Source organism: Morone saxatilis, unplaced genomic scaffold, assembly GCF_004916995.1.
Source record: "Morone saxatilis isolate NCDOM2014 unplaced genomic scaffold, NCSU_SB_2.0 Contig15, whole genome shotgun sequence".
NCBI lineage: Eukaryota > Metazoa > Chordata > Actinopteri > Moronidae > Morone > Morone saxatilis.
The window spans coordinates 21969649-21988249 of record NW_023339707.1 but is presented as its reverse complement, the minus strand read 5'-3'; the positions used below and the strand labels follow the sequence as shown (position 1 = coordinate 21988249).

At 43.1% G+C, this 18601-nt stretch overlaps 1 protein-coding gene across 1 annotated transcript in view; it reads right to left on the bottom strand.

Moving 5' to 3' along the window:
• Nucleotides 1-18601, bottom strand: part of plxna2 (plexin A2) — a 158476-nt gene that overhangs the window by 59667 nt on the left and 80208 nt on the right. The window contains exons 5-6 of the mRNA XM_035656760.1: nucleotides 11500-11600; nucleotides 2480-2603 (exon numbers count right to left, since the gene is read on the bottom strand). Of these exons, the coding sequence (XP_035512653.1) occupies nucleotides 2480-2603; nucleotides 11500-11600 (225 nt within the window). The remainder of the gene's footprint in view (nucleotides 1-2479; nucleotides 2604-11499; nucleotides 11601-18601) is intronic.

Here is an 18601-nt window from a genome sequence, read left to right as displayed (position 1 = left end):
ACACACTGTTACTGGCAAAGCTGTCCATTCACTTTGCCAAGAAATGTTGCTGTGTCTCAAAAATGTTATCAACACCATAATAAGGAAAGTAAGGCTGTTTAGATCTTAATCTTCCATTTGAGTGAAGAAGATGTCATACAGACAGACAATGTGATCCTATCAGTGGTCAATACTAAGCAGCATAAAGGAAATTGGGTTAAACATTTTTGTTTCTTCTTTTTCTGTCCCTCACAAGGACACACAGATGTATGAAATACAATCCCCCTACCCACCCCGCCCCAAAAAACAAAAAAACGAAAGCAAAAACAGAACAACACACAATCTACAGTACATATGCAATGTAACACACATATACAGATACACATAGAGGCGTTTGAAGTCATTCTCTGGAGAGCAGTGACACCGGGGCTGTAGCATTCAGCTGCTCTGCCTATAAATAAATGTATTCTGCGCACAGGGTGTGTGATCTGGCTCTCCAGCCAAGAGAGGCAGCCTGGATAATTATCACCATGGCATTTCACAGCCTTGTTCCATTAGCTGTTATTTTTGGGCCATACCGTTTGAAGTTTCTCTTTGTTTTATCTGCCTCTCACTAAACACCGCGGGGCTACTGGGACAGGCAAGGCAGCTGAGCAGCTTAACTGTAGGCCTTTCAAGAGATGCTGACTGTCTCAGTAGCTGACTACACTGCCTCCCTCGTTAGCTGGCTTACTCTGGTACCCATTGAGAGGATAGATGATTTCTTTTTTTTTTCTGCTGAGGACCTCTTGTCTTCCCCTGTTTTACTTTCACCTTGTTTGTGTTGCTTCACTCTGAGGTGTGTCAGAGAGATCCTTGATTACAGCAATCACAGCAATCAATGTCTTTTGTTCAATGTAGAATTCCCTGAGTAACCTCTCACATTAATTAGCTCTCATCGTTCTGTCAAGACACACATATACAGATAAACACTCAAAATTTGCTCATGCAAATACACACACATACACACACACATGCACACACAGAGGAAACAAGGCTGCTACAGAAAGTAAGCTTGTCTCAGAGCGTTAGCCTTTGCTCTTTTTGTTCTCCTGTCCTCCCTGATGATGACGGTGGTGGTGAGGTTTTTTTTTTTTTGCAGCTTGGCAGCAACGACCAGCCTAATTGGTGGCAGAGTTTTAATAAAGGTAATTTGATTGTTTTCTCTGTGTTTCTATCGCTCCCGTTGCCCACGTGAAGAGGCTGTGTTGTCATGGAGATAGCTGCCTGCCCCAGTGGAATTATGATTTTGTGAGTGTTTTTGTGGATGGTCTAGTGAGATGACCCTGTTGCTGGTATGGCTGACATGGAAACAACAACTGTTAACATGTTGTCTAAAAAACTGCTGTTTATAAACTGGACAACAGGGCGAGGTCTACCAAGGGCGAGTTTGAGGATGAGATAGCATATGATGCAGGGTGAGTCACTGCCAGAGCTACTGTCATATTTAGCAAAAAAATCTTTATGTTTAACCAGTTAGATTTAAGGGTGATCTTACCCAAAATACAAGGAAAATAAGTATGTGTCTGTGTTGACTATCAACTATCCTATCAAACCAGGATATTGCAATTTGAAGAGGTCTGGAGAAGTCTGCTGTAGTTATGTCTGTCATCATCCCATTACCTATGAGTAGGATTTGGTTTGTAGGACTAAATTGCCTACATCTGAGACCTTTTTGTGAGCAGTTTCACCTGGAATTATGTTAAACTAAAGTCTCTATAAACAGACAGGTGAGTGCCAGTACTTATAGTCTAGAAGTGCACACTTGTACTGGAGATGTAAATACAGAGCTCACAAAGCACCCTTAAATAATAGCTCAGCAAAGAACCACCCAGTATAGTGTTTCAACCTACATCTTCTTTTGTTACAGCAAACATGTACATGTCTTGTCCATACAATTTACAAAAGTAAATTGACTTGGATAGATTGAAAAATGTGTTTTCTTTTGTGTTTTGGATAAACTGACCCTTAACAGAGTGTGTATTTAAAGACCTAAAGTGTGTCCACACGTGTACACACATTCCCTAGAACTTGAGTCTTTCACTGATGCTCTATCTGCCTGTTTTCGCTCAGTCCATGTGGAAATGCAGCACTGTACTCAGCTGCACTCGGACAACTTTAACACCTACACACCCACCCACACAAACATGTCTTGGCACACATATTGACTGCTCTGTACCAAGTGAGCATATGCACGCTGAAACGCCCACGTAGAGCTCTTATGAACCTTCCCATCTAATGTTTATGCATCAGCCACAATCAAGACTAGGCAAACTGCTATGTGAGATCATTTAAAAATCTTTCTGCCTTTGCCTCTCTACGTGAGTAGGAGAATATGTAAATAGGAGCTAATTTTTCATTGTAATGTGTGCAAGTAGCAGTTGAGATTGCAGGTGTTTGGCACTTTGTGTGCGTGTGTGTACTGTATGCAGGAGAGGAGTGTTTGTGTGTGTAAACTTACAGGTACACTGGGCTCTGACACTGCAATACTGTCTGGGTACACAGTGGCCTTCACACACTGGTTGAGAGATGCAGCAAAACGGTACGGCTCATCTGCACGCTCACATCGGTTCCTCTGAGAACAGCTGAACAGAGAAAAGAAGGAGGGACAGAGAAACAAAGGGGTTAATTTTCAACAGGAACATAAAAATACAGATAACTATTGCCCTGAGAAAATAAAAATTGATTAGATTGCTACCAAAGTTATAGCTAAACCTAAGTAACACCATAAATGAATATATTATAGCAACACAAGGTGTTGCCAAAGGTATAATGGAAAAAAGATATCAACAATGAAAAGTGGAAAAAAGGTATAATAACAATAAAACAATGAGGACAATAAAGATAGAAATAAATGCTCATATTGCAATAAATTCTGCGCAGTGGGACAATATAAAGTGTGTAAGTAATTGCCAGTTTTGTAACAGAAATCAAAACCCTCTCCAACAACAGAAGGAAGCAGAAAGATGCGCATTAAAAATGTCCCAAACACTAACAGTTAACATCGTCAAATAAATTGTCTGTTATATTAAACAATGTCATAATGATAATAATGATGATGACAATGATTCATCACCTTTGTCTTAAGACATGTGGATGGCTCCCTAACTGTCTTTGGAATTTACACCACATGCATTGGGATTCCTTTCTCCTTCTGTCTCAGTTTTTGTGCTGTCTGTATTAGTCACGTAGATTTATGGGTTTTGATTGTTGATTAAGACTGTAAATGTGACATGCTCTAGAGTCTGGCTAAGTTATGTAGACATATGGCATATTAATAACATTATATGGACATTTTGCTGTTTTGTTGGATTGCCTAAACATCAATTACAAAACAAAGCTCACTCTTGTATAAATGTACATTTCATGACACTCAATGTCACATGTAGTTCTAAAAGTTTTACAACATAGTAGGTGATCATGGCCCCCGGTGGGCTATGCATTCCTGATAAACCACAGAAACAAGTGGTGGCACCAGCAGCGGTACTGCTGCCTCCAGTAGGTAATTTAATACAACTACGAAGCCACAGCACTAAGCACTACACACCCAAATTATAACCTTCAATCACAGCATAACTTTGGACATGTAACTAGTGCAAATTTCACAGCGTTCACTCATAAGAGATCTTAATGGTCAGACAGTGTATCAAGTACCACATGACACCCCCACAATCCGCCACATCCCTCATTAAAACTCAGCCGCCTCCTCCTTCTTATTAAAACTGTGTGCTCCCTGCAGCCTATTACACCAAAGGCTCTCTATCCTCATCCAACCCAGCAGTGTGTCTGGCTAACTGGCTGTCTGGTCACAGCAGCTCTAATTGGACTCCGATGGGTCAGCCACTGTCTATGGTGCTGATGTGCCACTACAAGCCCTGTCCATTCTCCCCTGGCTGCCGACTGTGTGTGCGTGGTGTGATCTGTGGTGTGGCAGTGTGTGTTAGGGCCCATATCATGCTTCTTAACCACATACTCTCACACATACTGACTCTAAGCTACATCTTCATCCACAGCCTCTGTGTGTAATTATGTTGTCAGAAGTTCAAGCCATTTCTAGCAGACTCACATGAACAGGCACAAGCACACCATGGTTCACATACACACGCAGGCAGACACACACACACACATACAAACACTCATATGCACAGTACTCCCTTGGGATTTCATAGAGTAGGAAAGTGCAGAATTAGTGTAGTAGTTTGAATCTCCGACTGGGAAAGCGGGGGCACTGTGGCAGGATTTGAATTTTTTATTTGAAAAGATTACCTGGTTTCTCCTCTTTATGACTTTGGTAACTCTATTTCTACATTTAAAATGTGACATTTTTATCGTTATTCCTGATATGAACTCTCCTCATTTTACAAGTTTGACTCTATTACAGCTGCATTTGCCACATTTTATTCTCTGGATCCACTCTCCGTCCATGTTTCTTCCTTCTGTCACTCTTTCACAAGTTGAAATTAGCACACCTTTCTTAGACAAGGTGTTATTCCATCCGCAATTTGGCACTTTTTTACATCCACAATGGCAGCAGAAAAGGACACTTTATGTGCTTTCAGGTGTGGGCTGCGGCAATGTTTTATGCATGTCTCCAAGCTGTATGGGTACGGATGCAAAAACCTGGGCGGTCATTAACTGACAAAAAGCCCTGCATTGATTTTCCTCAATGTGATTTTTTTTTTAACAAAATTCATTTCGGTGGGGTAAAGTAAGATGAGAGCGTAGCAAGGGGGTGGAGGATGGCTGCTGTTGCCATGGTTTCAGGAGATGGCCATTATCTCTGTGTAGTTAGAAGCTGACCCCTTGCCTCTCTCATTAGCTGAAGTGCATGCCACTGAGTGTTGACTAGAATTCTGCCTTCCTCATATTCCCCCTCGTGACCCCCTCCCCTTATCCTCCTGTCTGGCCCTGGCCTGTCACTCAGTAGCTTCGCCGATGCTTTGTGTTCCATCACTCACATTCCTGAGGGGGGGCCCTCACACGGAGAAATATGGTGTTAAAGAACGTGATACGCACACTGGATTTCTTTGTTACAAAAAAGAAATGCACACACACACATGCATACACATACCCACAAACATGAACACATATGTACATGCCTCCATGTATATCCACTCATTGACAACACCAATGCATGCAGTTCTTTAAGCCTGTCTCGTATAATAAGCAGCTCATAGCTATTTTCCCTCCAGTGGCTGCTGGAGGCAGTCGGCCTGGGTGTTATGCTCTCTAAGCCCTGTCCATGGTGCTGAAGTAGCTGCTCGTACTTCCATCATTACTCCTCTCTGGCATCTACAATTCCGCTGCAGGGTATGAATGCAGTCGTAAGTGGCAGCAGCATTTCATACAGTCATGCAAGGTGAGTGGGGAAACAAAAAGACATAAACATAAAAAGCAAAGGAGAGCAAATTGTTTTCTCCAGTGGCAGTTTGTGTGGGCTGCACTGTTGAAGTTGGAACTCTCAGGTGCAAATCAAGCCTTGACACAACATATGTAATCTAATTCAGTAACCTATATCTAATGTAGAGTGTAATTTGCAGTGTTGTGTGGCTGCATAAGCGGGCGAGCGTGAGGGTAACAGAGGCCAAATTTCAGGGTCCGTTCCATCAGTTCTTGCTTCTTATTCTGTTGCCATAGACAGGCAATTACACTGCCGCCTCTGTTGTGCCAGGCTTTGATAGACACCCAGACATATGAATACACACACCCATTCGCACACACTAAAACACACAGACACATACCATAGGGCACCATAGCCACAGAGAATGAATACACTCCAATGTGCATCCATATGAATGTGAACAAACACATACACATGCATAATAACATATAGTCCATCACACTAAATCCTTCACACATTTATGCACACCTTTACATACACATGCACACATCCTGCCCTTGACAGCAGAGCAGGAGAGGCAGGCGACAGGGAAAGATGTCTTTTCTTCTATCCCTCCTCCCCTTCCCTTACCACATCTAAGGACTTCAGTGAAAGTGTGAAGGCCTGTCTGATTGCAGCTCTAGCTGTGAGTACCATGTTTAAAAACAGGAGGAGAGAACAGAGGGGGAGCCATTTTAAAATCACCTTCCTTCCCTCACTAGAGACAGACCACAAAACGCCACACAGAAAGGAAAATGAGAGGAGAGCAGAGATGCTTTGGTGGCAGGTTGGGGGGTAAAAAGGAATAGGGTGGGAAGATGTAGATACAGAAAGAATCAACTATGTATATATTGAATATTTGAAAAAGAATAAGTGGTAACCGTTATGTTTGAGAATCCCTGGCATGATTTGATTTGGTTGAATGGAACCCTCACTGGGGACTCTGCATTTCTACAGAAACACATGTTAATGTTAACATGTATGAAGACTGACTGCACTGGGACTTTGGTTCCCCAACGTGAAAAGAGGAATCATTAGGTGAGCAGTGATGTGCAGGGCTGGGCTGCGCTGGGCTGCCTACACACACACTACCTCCTCTGTTCAGTGTTTTATCCTCAGACTGAGTGATTCAGGGCATTTGTTTCTTACTGCTGCATCCCTAAAGTGTGAGAATATCCATTTAAATGCAGACCACAGGAGGTAAGAAGGCAAGTGAAGGAGGAATAAAAGAAACACAGGCAAAAAAAAACAGGGTTTTCAATTTCAAACCACCACACAGATGGTAAACTTCAGCAGCTCAAGTTGCAGTGTGGGCTTATGATGACATGTGAGGGCGCACTTTGAGTTCATGTCAGGGGTCAAATCAACCACAGCAACTCATGGTGTGTCTCCTGTGGCGACTGATAATGTCACTGCAGGACAGTGGCAACAGGACACAGTATGGCCACAACACACTTACTTCATCTTCACATAGATTCTGAAGGTATTGTAGTGTAAACTAGAGTCAACAGTGAATCACACTCACAGGCACATGTGCACACACACATATAGAGTTTCAAGCCATAGTGTGTCAGACTCTGTTTAAGATATTGAGTGAGGGTAGGGGAAAGGAGAAAGAGAGAGGAGATAAAGAGAAAAAAAGATTTACAAAGAGACCATTGCTCAGTGCTCTGCATCAAGCTATAGCTTTACTTGAGTGGGCTGAGCAGAGAGAAAAAGGGAACAAAAGGCAGAGAAAGAAGTGCAGGGATGGAAGCGTCTCAAAAATAAAATAAGTGAGCAAGCAAGAGATACATACCCACTGGGTTTTTAGGATCATTAATTGTAATATGTAGCCTGCTCACTCATACTTTACACACTGGTGCAGTATAAGCCATCGTGTAGTCAACCTATACTAGCTCTATGTGCCAGGAATCTATGGAAATATTGATAGACCTGCATGTTCGTGATCGATATCTCATTAGGCACAATTGGGAAGATGGATGCAGCTTCCCTCTGACTGCTAACTGTGGCTGTAGCTGATGAGTCGGCCATTAGACACACAGTCTGACATCCACAATGGGCTGAAGCAGCCATTTTCATTGCTAGGCTAATTGTTGTTGCCATTGGTAAATTAGAGGAGATTTTATGGTCGGATTCATTCGTAACCGCATAAACAGTCTAAAGAAGCAGTTGTAGTTAGAAAAATAGGGCTGTAACGCATGATGTTATTTTTAGTGGCAAAAGGTAAATAGTAGCACAAGTGTATCCTTCTACAAGAAAATAAATTACTATTTTCTGTCTCTTAAATCCTGCGCTCACATTGAAATAAGATCACTCTATTAAATTGGCTGTGTCCAAAAGCCTGACTCCTTCCTGTTGAAAGTCAGTTTGACAGCATTTAAGCTTGTAACACAGATTTGTGAAAAGTGGACAGCTGTGCCATTCAGGCTGCTGTGTGGGTTGTTACTGAAACAGATCTGAGCAGTTCAGCCACATGCAGACTGACAGTACAATACAATACAGTATCACAGTGTAGTAGTGATATGTTATTCTGCTCAGAGCAGCCCTCAAATGCTGACTCACTCTCTGCTGGGGCCTACTACACCAATAGCCCTAAGCTGTCATCCACACAACAAACTAGTGCTGATTTTGACACAGTGAACAGAATTTCCTATGTACATATTACATAACTACAACCTATCATCATTCACTACTTCAGTCGAAATGTAATTCTTCTAATAAATAGTACTTCTTAGAGAAACTCACTCTACTGGTTAACTGCTGACCTTGGCCCTGGATCACTTGTCCAGTCTCAGCCCTTGGACAGAAGTCAGAGTAGCGACTAATCCTGACAAATCTCAACAGAACCTCTCGTCTTCTCCTGGAATTTCGGCGCGAGATGAGAGGATGGAGGGAGAACAGAGTGATGTGGGACATTTTGAGATGGAAAAGCCTCTTTTGGGCATGATTAGAGAGCTAATCTAACAGCGGCAAGAAGCAGGCTAAGGGAGAGAGTGAGCGACAAGAGAAAAAGCGTCACCATAGCTCCATGTTTTTGGATTGTGGTCAGACGAAGGCTGAACTACCCATTCACAGGACGGCGACTGAAGAGCGCTCGAGATGATGAGCTCCCTTTGAGCTGCAATCAAAATGCTGCTCGGTTTTGTGGGCCGATGAGTGTGCAACATCAAACACTCTCTCTCTCTCTCATTCTCTTCCCCTCATTCTTATCCCTTCTCTTTTTTCCCCTCTCATTCTTCATGCATTCAGTGGATGCCTAGCAGCTGCTGGTAATTAAAGGACTTTAGAGTCTCACACCACACTGAATCAGAGGAAGAAGAAAGAGAGTAAAAAGACAGGGAAGACAGAGACGCCACTCCTGGCCAGCTCACCGCCTCACTCTGCCTCCCTCACATTCTCTTCTTCTCCTCATCATCGCAAACCAAGCTAATGTCCCTCTATGTTCCCAATTAGCCACCTTAGAATGCTGCACTTCAGTGAGTATACACGCACAAACATAAAGAAAAAGGGGAGGGGGACACAGTGTTTGGAGGAGAGGAAAAGAGGATGGATATTGTGGATGGCAGCTGTAAAAGGAGGGAGGGGGTGATCAAAGCAAGGGGTGTTTATGTGTGGCAAGCCAACCATCTCTGGAGTGTAGAAGAGCTGATTCCAGAGGGAAGAGTGTCTAAATGGGAGACAGCGCAGTAGTGAGACGCGTTGAGAGGAGATGAACAGCATAGCTGAGATGCTAGCTTTATGGTGGGGGGAGTGAGGGAGGTACACTCAGACATGGGAAACGGGGGAAAGATAATTTTATAAAATCAACAATGGCTTAGGGATGGATGATGAAGAACTGGAGAAACGGAGGGAAAAGGGGGCAGAAGGAAGCAGTAGTGATCACAGCTGTGGATGGCACTACGGCTGGCAAGAAATTTAATTTTGTGTGTGTGGGATGATGGGAGCTCTTCACCAGAAGGGTGCAGCTGCTTTTCTCCAGCAGCATTTGACAGATACTTCCTTCTACTATCTGTACATCCATGCTAACTTAATAAATGTAGCAAAGCCTTCAGCTTTACAGGTATTATCTAACCGTTTCCACCAGCTATGTTGCAAGTACAGTAGTTCAATAGGATTTGACGAGATTACATAATTAACTGAGCACCTGCAACTTATCACATTTCATTGCTGCTTCCCACATAAGATGGCATTTGTATTATTTTTTTATTAATTATTTTGTCTTTCTATCTATCTATGCATACCCTGAGGTGTTTTTTTGCCTTATTTTTTGGAGATTTTCTGGTGGAGAGGCAATGTAACTGTGAGTGGCTGTATGACATTAAGGCTTTCCCTTCAGTCGATAAATCTGTTTCTGCCACTTTATTGCATTTTTTCTTTTCCATATGCCAACTTGTCCACCTCAGCCAATTCTTTATTAGATATTTTGCATTCCCCCTCTGGTAATCATGTACACATTTAAAATGCACATAGAACTCCGTAGAAGTCCACATGAGCAGCATCAAGAAAAGCGAAATATTCTTTATTAAACTTATTTCCCCCTCTGCAGTAACTTAGCTAGAGCTGACAGGGGTCCTGCCAGACTCACTGCAGGGTCAGGACAGAGAAAGGGGTATTAGGACCAGAGACAGGTGGTACGAGGGTCTGCTGTGTTGAGAGAACAGATGGTTGATCTGACGTGAATCGGGGTGCTGACCTTTTCTCCCCACTGTAGAGTACAGCAGTCCCCACGAGTGTTTGTGCATGTACACAAAAATCAAACCCATGTGCATGCACACATGCACACACACATGCATGCAGACGCAAGCCCTTGCACACACATTTACACACCAAACAGCTGTTTCCTCCTCACAGCTGCCTCCACCATAACAGCTCCAAAACCCATTCACCTTTTAGCAACACCACCTCGTTGTGGATTCGAATTCCTACAAACCTGAATTATTCCATTCCCTACCACACCTACACAGAAGCATATGATTAACAGCCTAGCGCAGAGGCTAATGTTGTGGTAAATGATCCCTGTGTGAAGGCACGCAAACTGCAGAGAATACAGAGCTTTAGCCAGCCCCTCCCGCACCTCTGCAGGCACATGCTGAATTACCTTGTCGCTAGGCAATTATTTGTCCTGTCCCAGCTTTGGAGTGATGCAAATTACTTTAAGTGCACTTTGTCAGGGCCGCCATCACGATAATGATGATTGCGGCGGGGCTCTGACACACAAAAATATTCAGCTATACCTTTAGAGAGAGGGGCTGCATTTAGGAGGGGCCGTAAGTGGGGAATTCAAGACAGCAGCTAAGAAGAAGCTCAGACTGATGAGAGTATGTGTGCTTAAAAAACAAAGGGACGGAGAAGACTCTCAGCTTCTTTAGTAGTGTGTTGTATTCATCTTTTGTCCTCAATATACCCTCTCCATCATTTCATCTAACTTAAGTCAGTACAACAATGAATACCTCATAGCCAAAAACAATAAATATACATGTTTTTTCAAGCTCTTTTCTTTTTTCTATTGTTTTTTTCCCACTTGGCTTTAGAAGTTTGTTCTATTGCAGTAATGTTTCAGCTCCAGCAGGTGTCACTCATGACTTCTATGCTTATCTGTAGGGCTGCTGTTGTTACAGTGGAAGGTAGATTTTCCCTAACTTGCTCAAAAAATGCCCAATAAATATAGATTGACTCCATCAGATTCACACCATGTCCATTAAACACTCAGAACAATAGATATATGACAGCTCTATGCAGAAGAACTAGTCAATTAATAAGTCTCTTTGGTCTATTCTGGTCTGTCTTTTCAAATTCCAGCAAGTCATACACAGACTGAATGGACTCATTTCCTGTTAATATCAAGTTATGTCAGAACAGGGCAGCAGTCGCAATGGCTGCGGCAAGTAGCCCTGAACCAGCTCTGCTCCTTTAAGGCACAACTGCCGTTTCAAGACAGACACTGTCTCCTCTCCTCAAATTCAAACTGATCTGAGATAAACACTAAGAGAAAACCTGCCTGCCTTTGAGAAGGGCAATTGAGGGCCATTTTAGGAGATGCCAGAGCCTGTATGTGAAGTATCTGTAAACTGACTGGATGATGATTGAGGGATACTTACATATTATGCAGGACACACCAGCCGCAGTGTGGGTCTCCAGAGCTCAAACACTCTCCACAGGTCCCGTACTGCTCACAGGACTCAATGGGAACTTGGGTAACCTGAAAGCACATGAAAGGATCAGGGTCACAATGCAGCATGACACACATTACAAGATGCACAAAAAGAATCCTCTGGGTCTGTGTGTGTGTCTGTGTGTGTGTAATAAAGGAATGCTCATTCAGTCACACACCAATAGATAATGGTATTTACTTTTCCACATATATTAAACAACAAAAAACCCAAAACACTTAATTCATTGGTAATATTTAATATAATAATTCTATGTTACAATATGTTACACATGGTTCCTCTGAGTGTACGTATTACAATGTTACTGTTTAATGTTGACCTGATGTATTGCAAAATGTGCCTCAAATGTTTGGGTGCACTGTGCCCCCTGTATGTCAGTGTGTGAGATGTCAACTGCACAGGCAACTGTTGCCTTTATCTTAAGCCAAAGAAACAGTAGTGAGCAGGTGGGATCAGTTGGCCAGAGAAAGCTGTTTCTCTGCCATCAATGGGGTCTTGTCTGTATCAGGGCATCTGTCCACCTAGGTTGAGCTTGTACAAACACACCTACACATGGAGGAACAGCGACAGATGCCTTTCTCAAGAACATGTGCAAAGTCCAACTTGATTACAAAATGTGAAATCGCCATGAAGAAGTAACAATGACAAGGAAAACTTTATTAGAAAAGTATAACTGCAGTAGAAAAAGTAAAAAAGTGTAGATCAACTTTACAAACTTTTACAAATTAAACACTGCAGCATAATTGCAAAACTGAAAAAAAAAAAATATTACGGGTGTGCTGTATGTTTTAACATATGAATAAATGGAGTAAAACTGGTATTTCAAAGCCCAACTTGAAAAATGTTAACAGCTAAAAATTTGTATAAGCACTTTCAGTGCAAAGCAAACACACTCCACACCCACAAATCCACACAGGGCTGCTGGACTGCAGTCATTTGAATAAAAAACAAATATCCTTACACAGCTTAAACAAATACAGGGTTGAGAATTTACATGAACACAACACACAAAAGAACACAAGAATAAAACATGCATCACCTCAACTAGACTAGCTAGCTTACTATTTCGTGTATAACAGCTGAGTTGTTGTGTGATCCACAGACTGGGCCTGTTTTAAGTTACATTACATGCACTCATCCTTCTGTTATATATGAGTGTGTGTGTGTGTGTGTGTGTGTGTGTGTGTGAAAATCTAGCTGTGTCTGTGTGTCTGGCAGGCAAGTTTCAGCTCAACAACATGGCCCTCGGTCTGTTTGTACAGCACAACGGTCTTTCAAATCCGGAGGTACGTATGTGTGTATAGTCTTTAAGTGTCCCGTGGGGCTGTCCTGCTCACACCTGCATCTCACTGTGTCAGCAGGAGTAAACATACACACCCTGCCACATAATGCAACACAAGAAGAGCGAGGGAAAATTATTTTTCAGAGTCTGACACAGATTAATTTTCAGTCCTGTCTGTCTTTCAATTTCCTGGCAATTGCCTCGTTGGATAATGACAGCAAACTCTGACAGTGTGTGCTCTGTTCAGCTCCAAACCTCAGGCTCAGATCAATGCCTAATAAGTGGCTCTTCTGCAAAATGTGGGGGAGTGAATGAAAGGTGCAAATAACACCATTTAAGTGTTTTTCGAACCCTGTGCAAATCGCCCACAACTGGGTGATATTAATTGCTGTTAGCACCATGAGCTGGAATTAACTGTCAGCTAGGAAGAGATAACAGCTGGGTGTCCATCAAAGGCTTTTCTTTATTACAATGAATCAAATTAAAAAAAAACAGCTGACAGCAAAATTTGTAACATGTGCCAGCAATTGCAGGGCCTAAGAAAAGTTGTAGTCGGCAGAACTGTCAGCTGCTGTTAAAACTCTGAGCTATATGTGTTCAAGGCGATTTTTTTCCCTTTTGTTTTGTCTTTGCTCCCCAAAAGCTCAATAACCCTCCACCTGTCTGCCTGGTCCTAAACCCTGCGGCAACAGAAAGACGGGCCCAGGGGACAAAGAAAACCATTGACACGGTGGGACGCTGACAGTCGCTGTGCTGTGTGGCAGCTCCGCCATGGACACTCCTGTTAGATTAACCCCCTGTCACCTCAACAAACTCTATTTGTATGTGTGTGTGTGTGTCTCGCCTAGCTTCGGGACAAACAGGTGGCATGCTGTAATGAGCTGCAGACGGGGTCACATCAGCAGCAGAAGCCGCAACTGATGACAAACAAGCCCACCAGGAGTGAGACTTGGCTGGGGAAACAGTCAACTCAGTCTGTGTATGTAGCTCAAAGTCTCTGAATCCCTCTTCACCCAAAAAAGCCTTCAGATCCTTCCCAAAACATGTGCGCGGCTGGTGAAACTTTATAGTATAACTTTCACAGAGGCCCAGATCCATGAAAGGGTTACAGTGTGGAGACAGCTGTCAGCAGGGGGAAAGTCAGAGAGAAGTGGGGGGAGCTGGGGCTGTCCCTTATGGAGCGGTGTCTAAAGACAGACAGACACAGCACGCTGTCAGCTGATTCAGACTGAAACACAGGAAAAGGTAGGGGGTAATATGGAAGAAGGACAGCGAGGTAAACAGGCGAGCGAAAACCTGAGAACTGAAAAAGCACAGAATAATGGAGAACGTGTGTTTACCTCTGTGTTGTATATATCCTATGTGTCCTTGTGTGTGTGTGAGTATATTGATGTTTAGATCAGCATGGGCCAGTAGTGGAGGTGAGGGGGGGGCGGCGGGGTGAGGGAGGGTTGCGGGGGATCACAGCAGCTGTTGCCCAGCACACGCTACAGTCACTCAACACAGCAGGGCTGCACAATGAAGCCCCTTCTCCCACTGTGTGTGCATGTGTGTGTGTGTTTGTACGCACACATGCACAGCGCCATAACGGATGTGCAGATTGTTGTTCCTGTGTTTTCAAGAAAGACAAAGAAGCGCTGCATGTGATCTGATATTGCCTCCAACTTTCTCTGCTCTCTGTCTCTGTTTCCCAAGAACACATTCATACTCATAGCTGACCCGAGCTAGACCGAACGTTGTCAGAGAGAAGTACTGCGCTCTGGTAAATGAATGCTAATAAAATTCCCGCATAAGATGACCTTAGCGGGGGGTTATTCAACCAGAGGGGCTATAGTGGAGTCGCATACTGGAGCAACATGGGTGACTGACTGACAGCCGCGGGTTAAAACAACAGCTTCCTCTCTTTCAAAGGATCATGCTGAATAGGCTTCAGCCTTCATTATTACTGCCAAGCCTTCACTAATGCAGGACTGTAGCCTCTGTTACTGAAACCTATAGCTATGGATTTGGGCTCTAGAATTAATTCCCAATCATAACGTATCACTGGGCAATATTTTCATGCCAACATGCAAAGTTTTTATCAACCTAAATCACAAAATGAGCAGTGCTCTGAAAATAGCATTTTTTTTTATTGTAACCGAACATGATTTTTGTGTAATGAAGTCTTCTAAATTCAAACTGGCACCTCTTGCTGCCGTTCTGGGCCACCAACATCAGAACTTTCATTGTGTATCTGTTATAAATAATGGATATAGCTTATTTTTGTTGCAGTTGTGTCTCGAGAACAACAACTTCAACAACAACAAAAACCAGAAAGGTGACAGTATCGTCACAGAGAGCTAGAGGTGCGGGCATTGTACAATAAACATGCTGCTGCCTTTCTCACATATAAAGAAAAAAGGCCAGAGGATAAAATTCCCACTGTACATATTTTCGATATTTATTTCTGGCCACCTGTGAATGGTAACTCCATTACAGCTCCTCTGCCTTGCTGCCTTGAGACCCAGCCATGCTCACTGCACCTCTGTGATGGATGGGGGCACAAGGGCAGGACAGGAAAAGAAAGACGGAAAAAAAGGTATATAAAGGAGGACAGAGTTGAGTAGAAACGGCCCACTGCTTTGTGTTCTGAGACTTAGTCTCTGCGGTGCCAGATGTGCCTCGCCATGCTGAGCGAGAAAGAAAGCAACAGAAAGAGAAAAATCCCACCGTCACCAGTAATGCAGAGGAAGCGTTTTTGCAAGCTGTTGCCAAGGCAACAGGCCTGGCTCTGACCTCAGGAACACCCCCACATTCACCACCACTCTCCCCAACCTTCGAAACCTTCAGCAAACAGCTGGCACCTCTGGGACTTCCTGCCACCTACACCTCCTTTTAAACATGTATAGACACAAACACACACACATACACGTGCACACGCACTGATGGCTCCCCTACACCCTATCCATTTTTAATGAGAGTTAGCCAGGCTACCACGTCACTGGAATGAGGCACATCGATCATGAACACAATACCCATTCCAGCAGAGAGAGAGAGAGAGGGAAAGCATGGAAGGAGTAGATGTGTGTGTGTGTGTGTGTGTGTGTGTGTGCGCATGTGTTCCTGTGTGTGTGTGTGTGTGTATATTTGAGCGGGTCTAATGACAAAGACACAAAAGAAGAGCAAATACTTGCTGCTGAATGAATGAAAACCAATGAAATCTACATGCCCCTGAGTCTCTTAGTCCCACAGTGGCCGTGCAGCCTGTGTTTCCTGTGTCCAGCCTAACTGCACATGGATGGCTGAGCCATTTCCCTGACCGGCCATTCTTTAATCTGCTCTAGTAATCCCACTGAGGCTCTTCCTAAGGACAGCGGCCACATCTCCCTTGTCTTTTTCTCGCGCTCGCCCCTCTTTCTGGTCCTTTTTTCCTAAACTCACAAAATCCCTCTACTGTACTGTCTCTTAAACCCAAACAAATCCACTCTTCAGTGTTGTGGCGGAGCCATCTCATCAAGCTTGTTGACATCAACCCACAAGGAATGGCATTCTCTCATAGTAACAAAAACACTGAAAGAAAAAACAACTCTGCATTGAAAGCAAGGGGCAATCTTATCCCTCTATTAAAACTGAAAATGAGAATACATTTATCAAGGTGTTTTTTGCAGTGTGAAACTGAGGTCAGTCAGTGGTTCAACCCAATCATCAATATCCAATCCTAAGCCTGGCAGGCCCTGAGAAGAGAGGTGAGGGGTTCTGTTGAAGTGCTGTGGCTAGTCCAAGGATAATCAGGCCTCCATGCTCACACCAATTACACCCAGCTTGATTAAGGACAGAACAGGGGCTGTTGGGGGTGCACGGGTGTTGATCCTATGGAGGCCTTGAGTTGACAGTGCAAAGACACCACAACAGCTGGAAGCTTTGGTGACGGCTTAAAACCCACATTCCAAGAGTAAAAGTGTAAAAAATAATTAATTACAGCCACATGTGCACATAATAGCTGCCCATAAAAATCCTCCTCATCATGCACATAAAAAACACTACAACCTTTATCCTTTTGAGACGTACTGTTACTATTTGCCACTCTGTTCCATGCTAAAAGGAATTGCTTTTAAAATGCTTGTTTGTTTTTTTTTTTCTTGTTTCAGATGTCAGAGGGCTCCCTCACAAGTCATTTGAGAGAAACAAGTTTTGTGTAGAAAATACACAATATTGATTTTCCTCTACTGTATAACATTTATTAAAGAACTGTCTACAGCACTAATGCAGGATAGGTTCTGGATAAATGGAAGTTAGGAGAATTCAATGGGATATACAGTACCATTGTGTGTTAGTGCTTTTTCTGAAGGTCAGACGCTTTTATACTGGGTGGGTTTCAGAATAACTGATTTTAAAGTAGAGGAGATAGCATTCAGAGTAGATATTACTCATTGATTTTAAGAGGCTAAATCTGGAAGGGAGAAACGGCCGAGGCAAAATGAAATGATACAGCTTCCCTCATCTACAAACAGCCATCTCCCATACTCCAAAATGATTTGGTGTAAAAATGGGAGCTTTTAACCTTTATTGTCAAAGCCAGCTCTCTCAGCTCATATTTTCCTTATTTATTTCTCTGTGTCTATTCACCCACTCAAAGACACACAGAGACAGGCACACATTTATTTTGTTTATTGGATTTGGCCTGAGCTCCTAGATTTGGGTCAATTGAAAAACATCAAGACACTGTACTATACTGTACTGCTGTAGCACCACAAGGCTGGATTTAAAGATAGAATGGGGGAAGGGGATGCAGCTACACTAACTCTTTCTGAATTGATACTAGACTATGGTGGATATCTATCTATCACAGTTTAATCAAGCAGAACTGCTGTTTCCAAATCCCCATGCCAAAGAGCATCGGTAGCCCACCAACACCCCTACCTCCACCCCATATTAGGGCTTTAACTCCCCTCAGTTCTGGGCAGGCCTGGTCCCTGGCACCTCATCAGAAGTAACAGACTGGTAGGAGACAAACTGCCAGGCTGGAGAGAAGGGGAGGAACAGGTCAGGCGTGTGCCTTCTGACCGTAGTTTGAACTCTGAAGCTGAGTGGCCATTATGTGTTAACGCTGAACCATAACTATGTATTTAAAGTAGTAATAATACACTGTTCTTTTCATGAGACATTTCTTGTGATAAAGAGACATTGTTGTGGTGTCTGTGATGGAATTCATGTGGTCAAGAATCTTTTTCTCTGGATACGAGTTCCTGTAGGAGGCGCTCATGTGTTTGTCTGTCCAGTCCATTGACTGTATATGGTCCAGTCCTGGTGGCTCTTGCTGGTCAGGCTAAGCTCTTATTCTGTTTATTTAAAATTATATAGTACAGCTGGTGTCAGAGGTGAAGAACACATATGCCATTTCTGGAGGGATGTTTGTGTTACCCTCAGTCCCATGCCCCCATTATTCAATCCACTCCAAACATTTGTCCATGAAGACTCAAATATTCATCCTTGTACACATTAATTTACTGATCAATTTTACAATATATCAAAAAATTTTATGTTTTGGACACTATAACACTAGTTGGCCATTAGTTTTTACCAGTGATCTCTGGTTTAGTCCATCTCATTGCAGTTAGTGCATCTAAGTTTTACGAAAGTCATGTTTGTTTTGAACAATTTTAGGACCTTAGAACCCCAAAAAGATTTTTTTTTTAAATTCTTCTCTCAGCTATGGTAAGTAAGTATCCCCTTTCCCCCTTACAGTGCCCCTGTGCAAAAGCACAGATA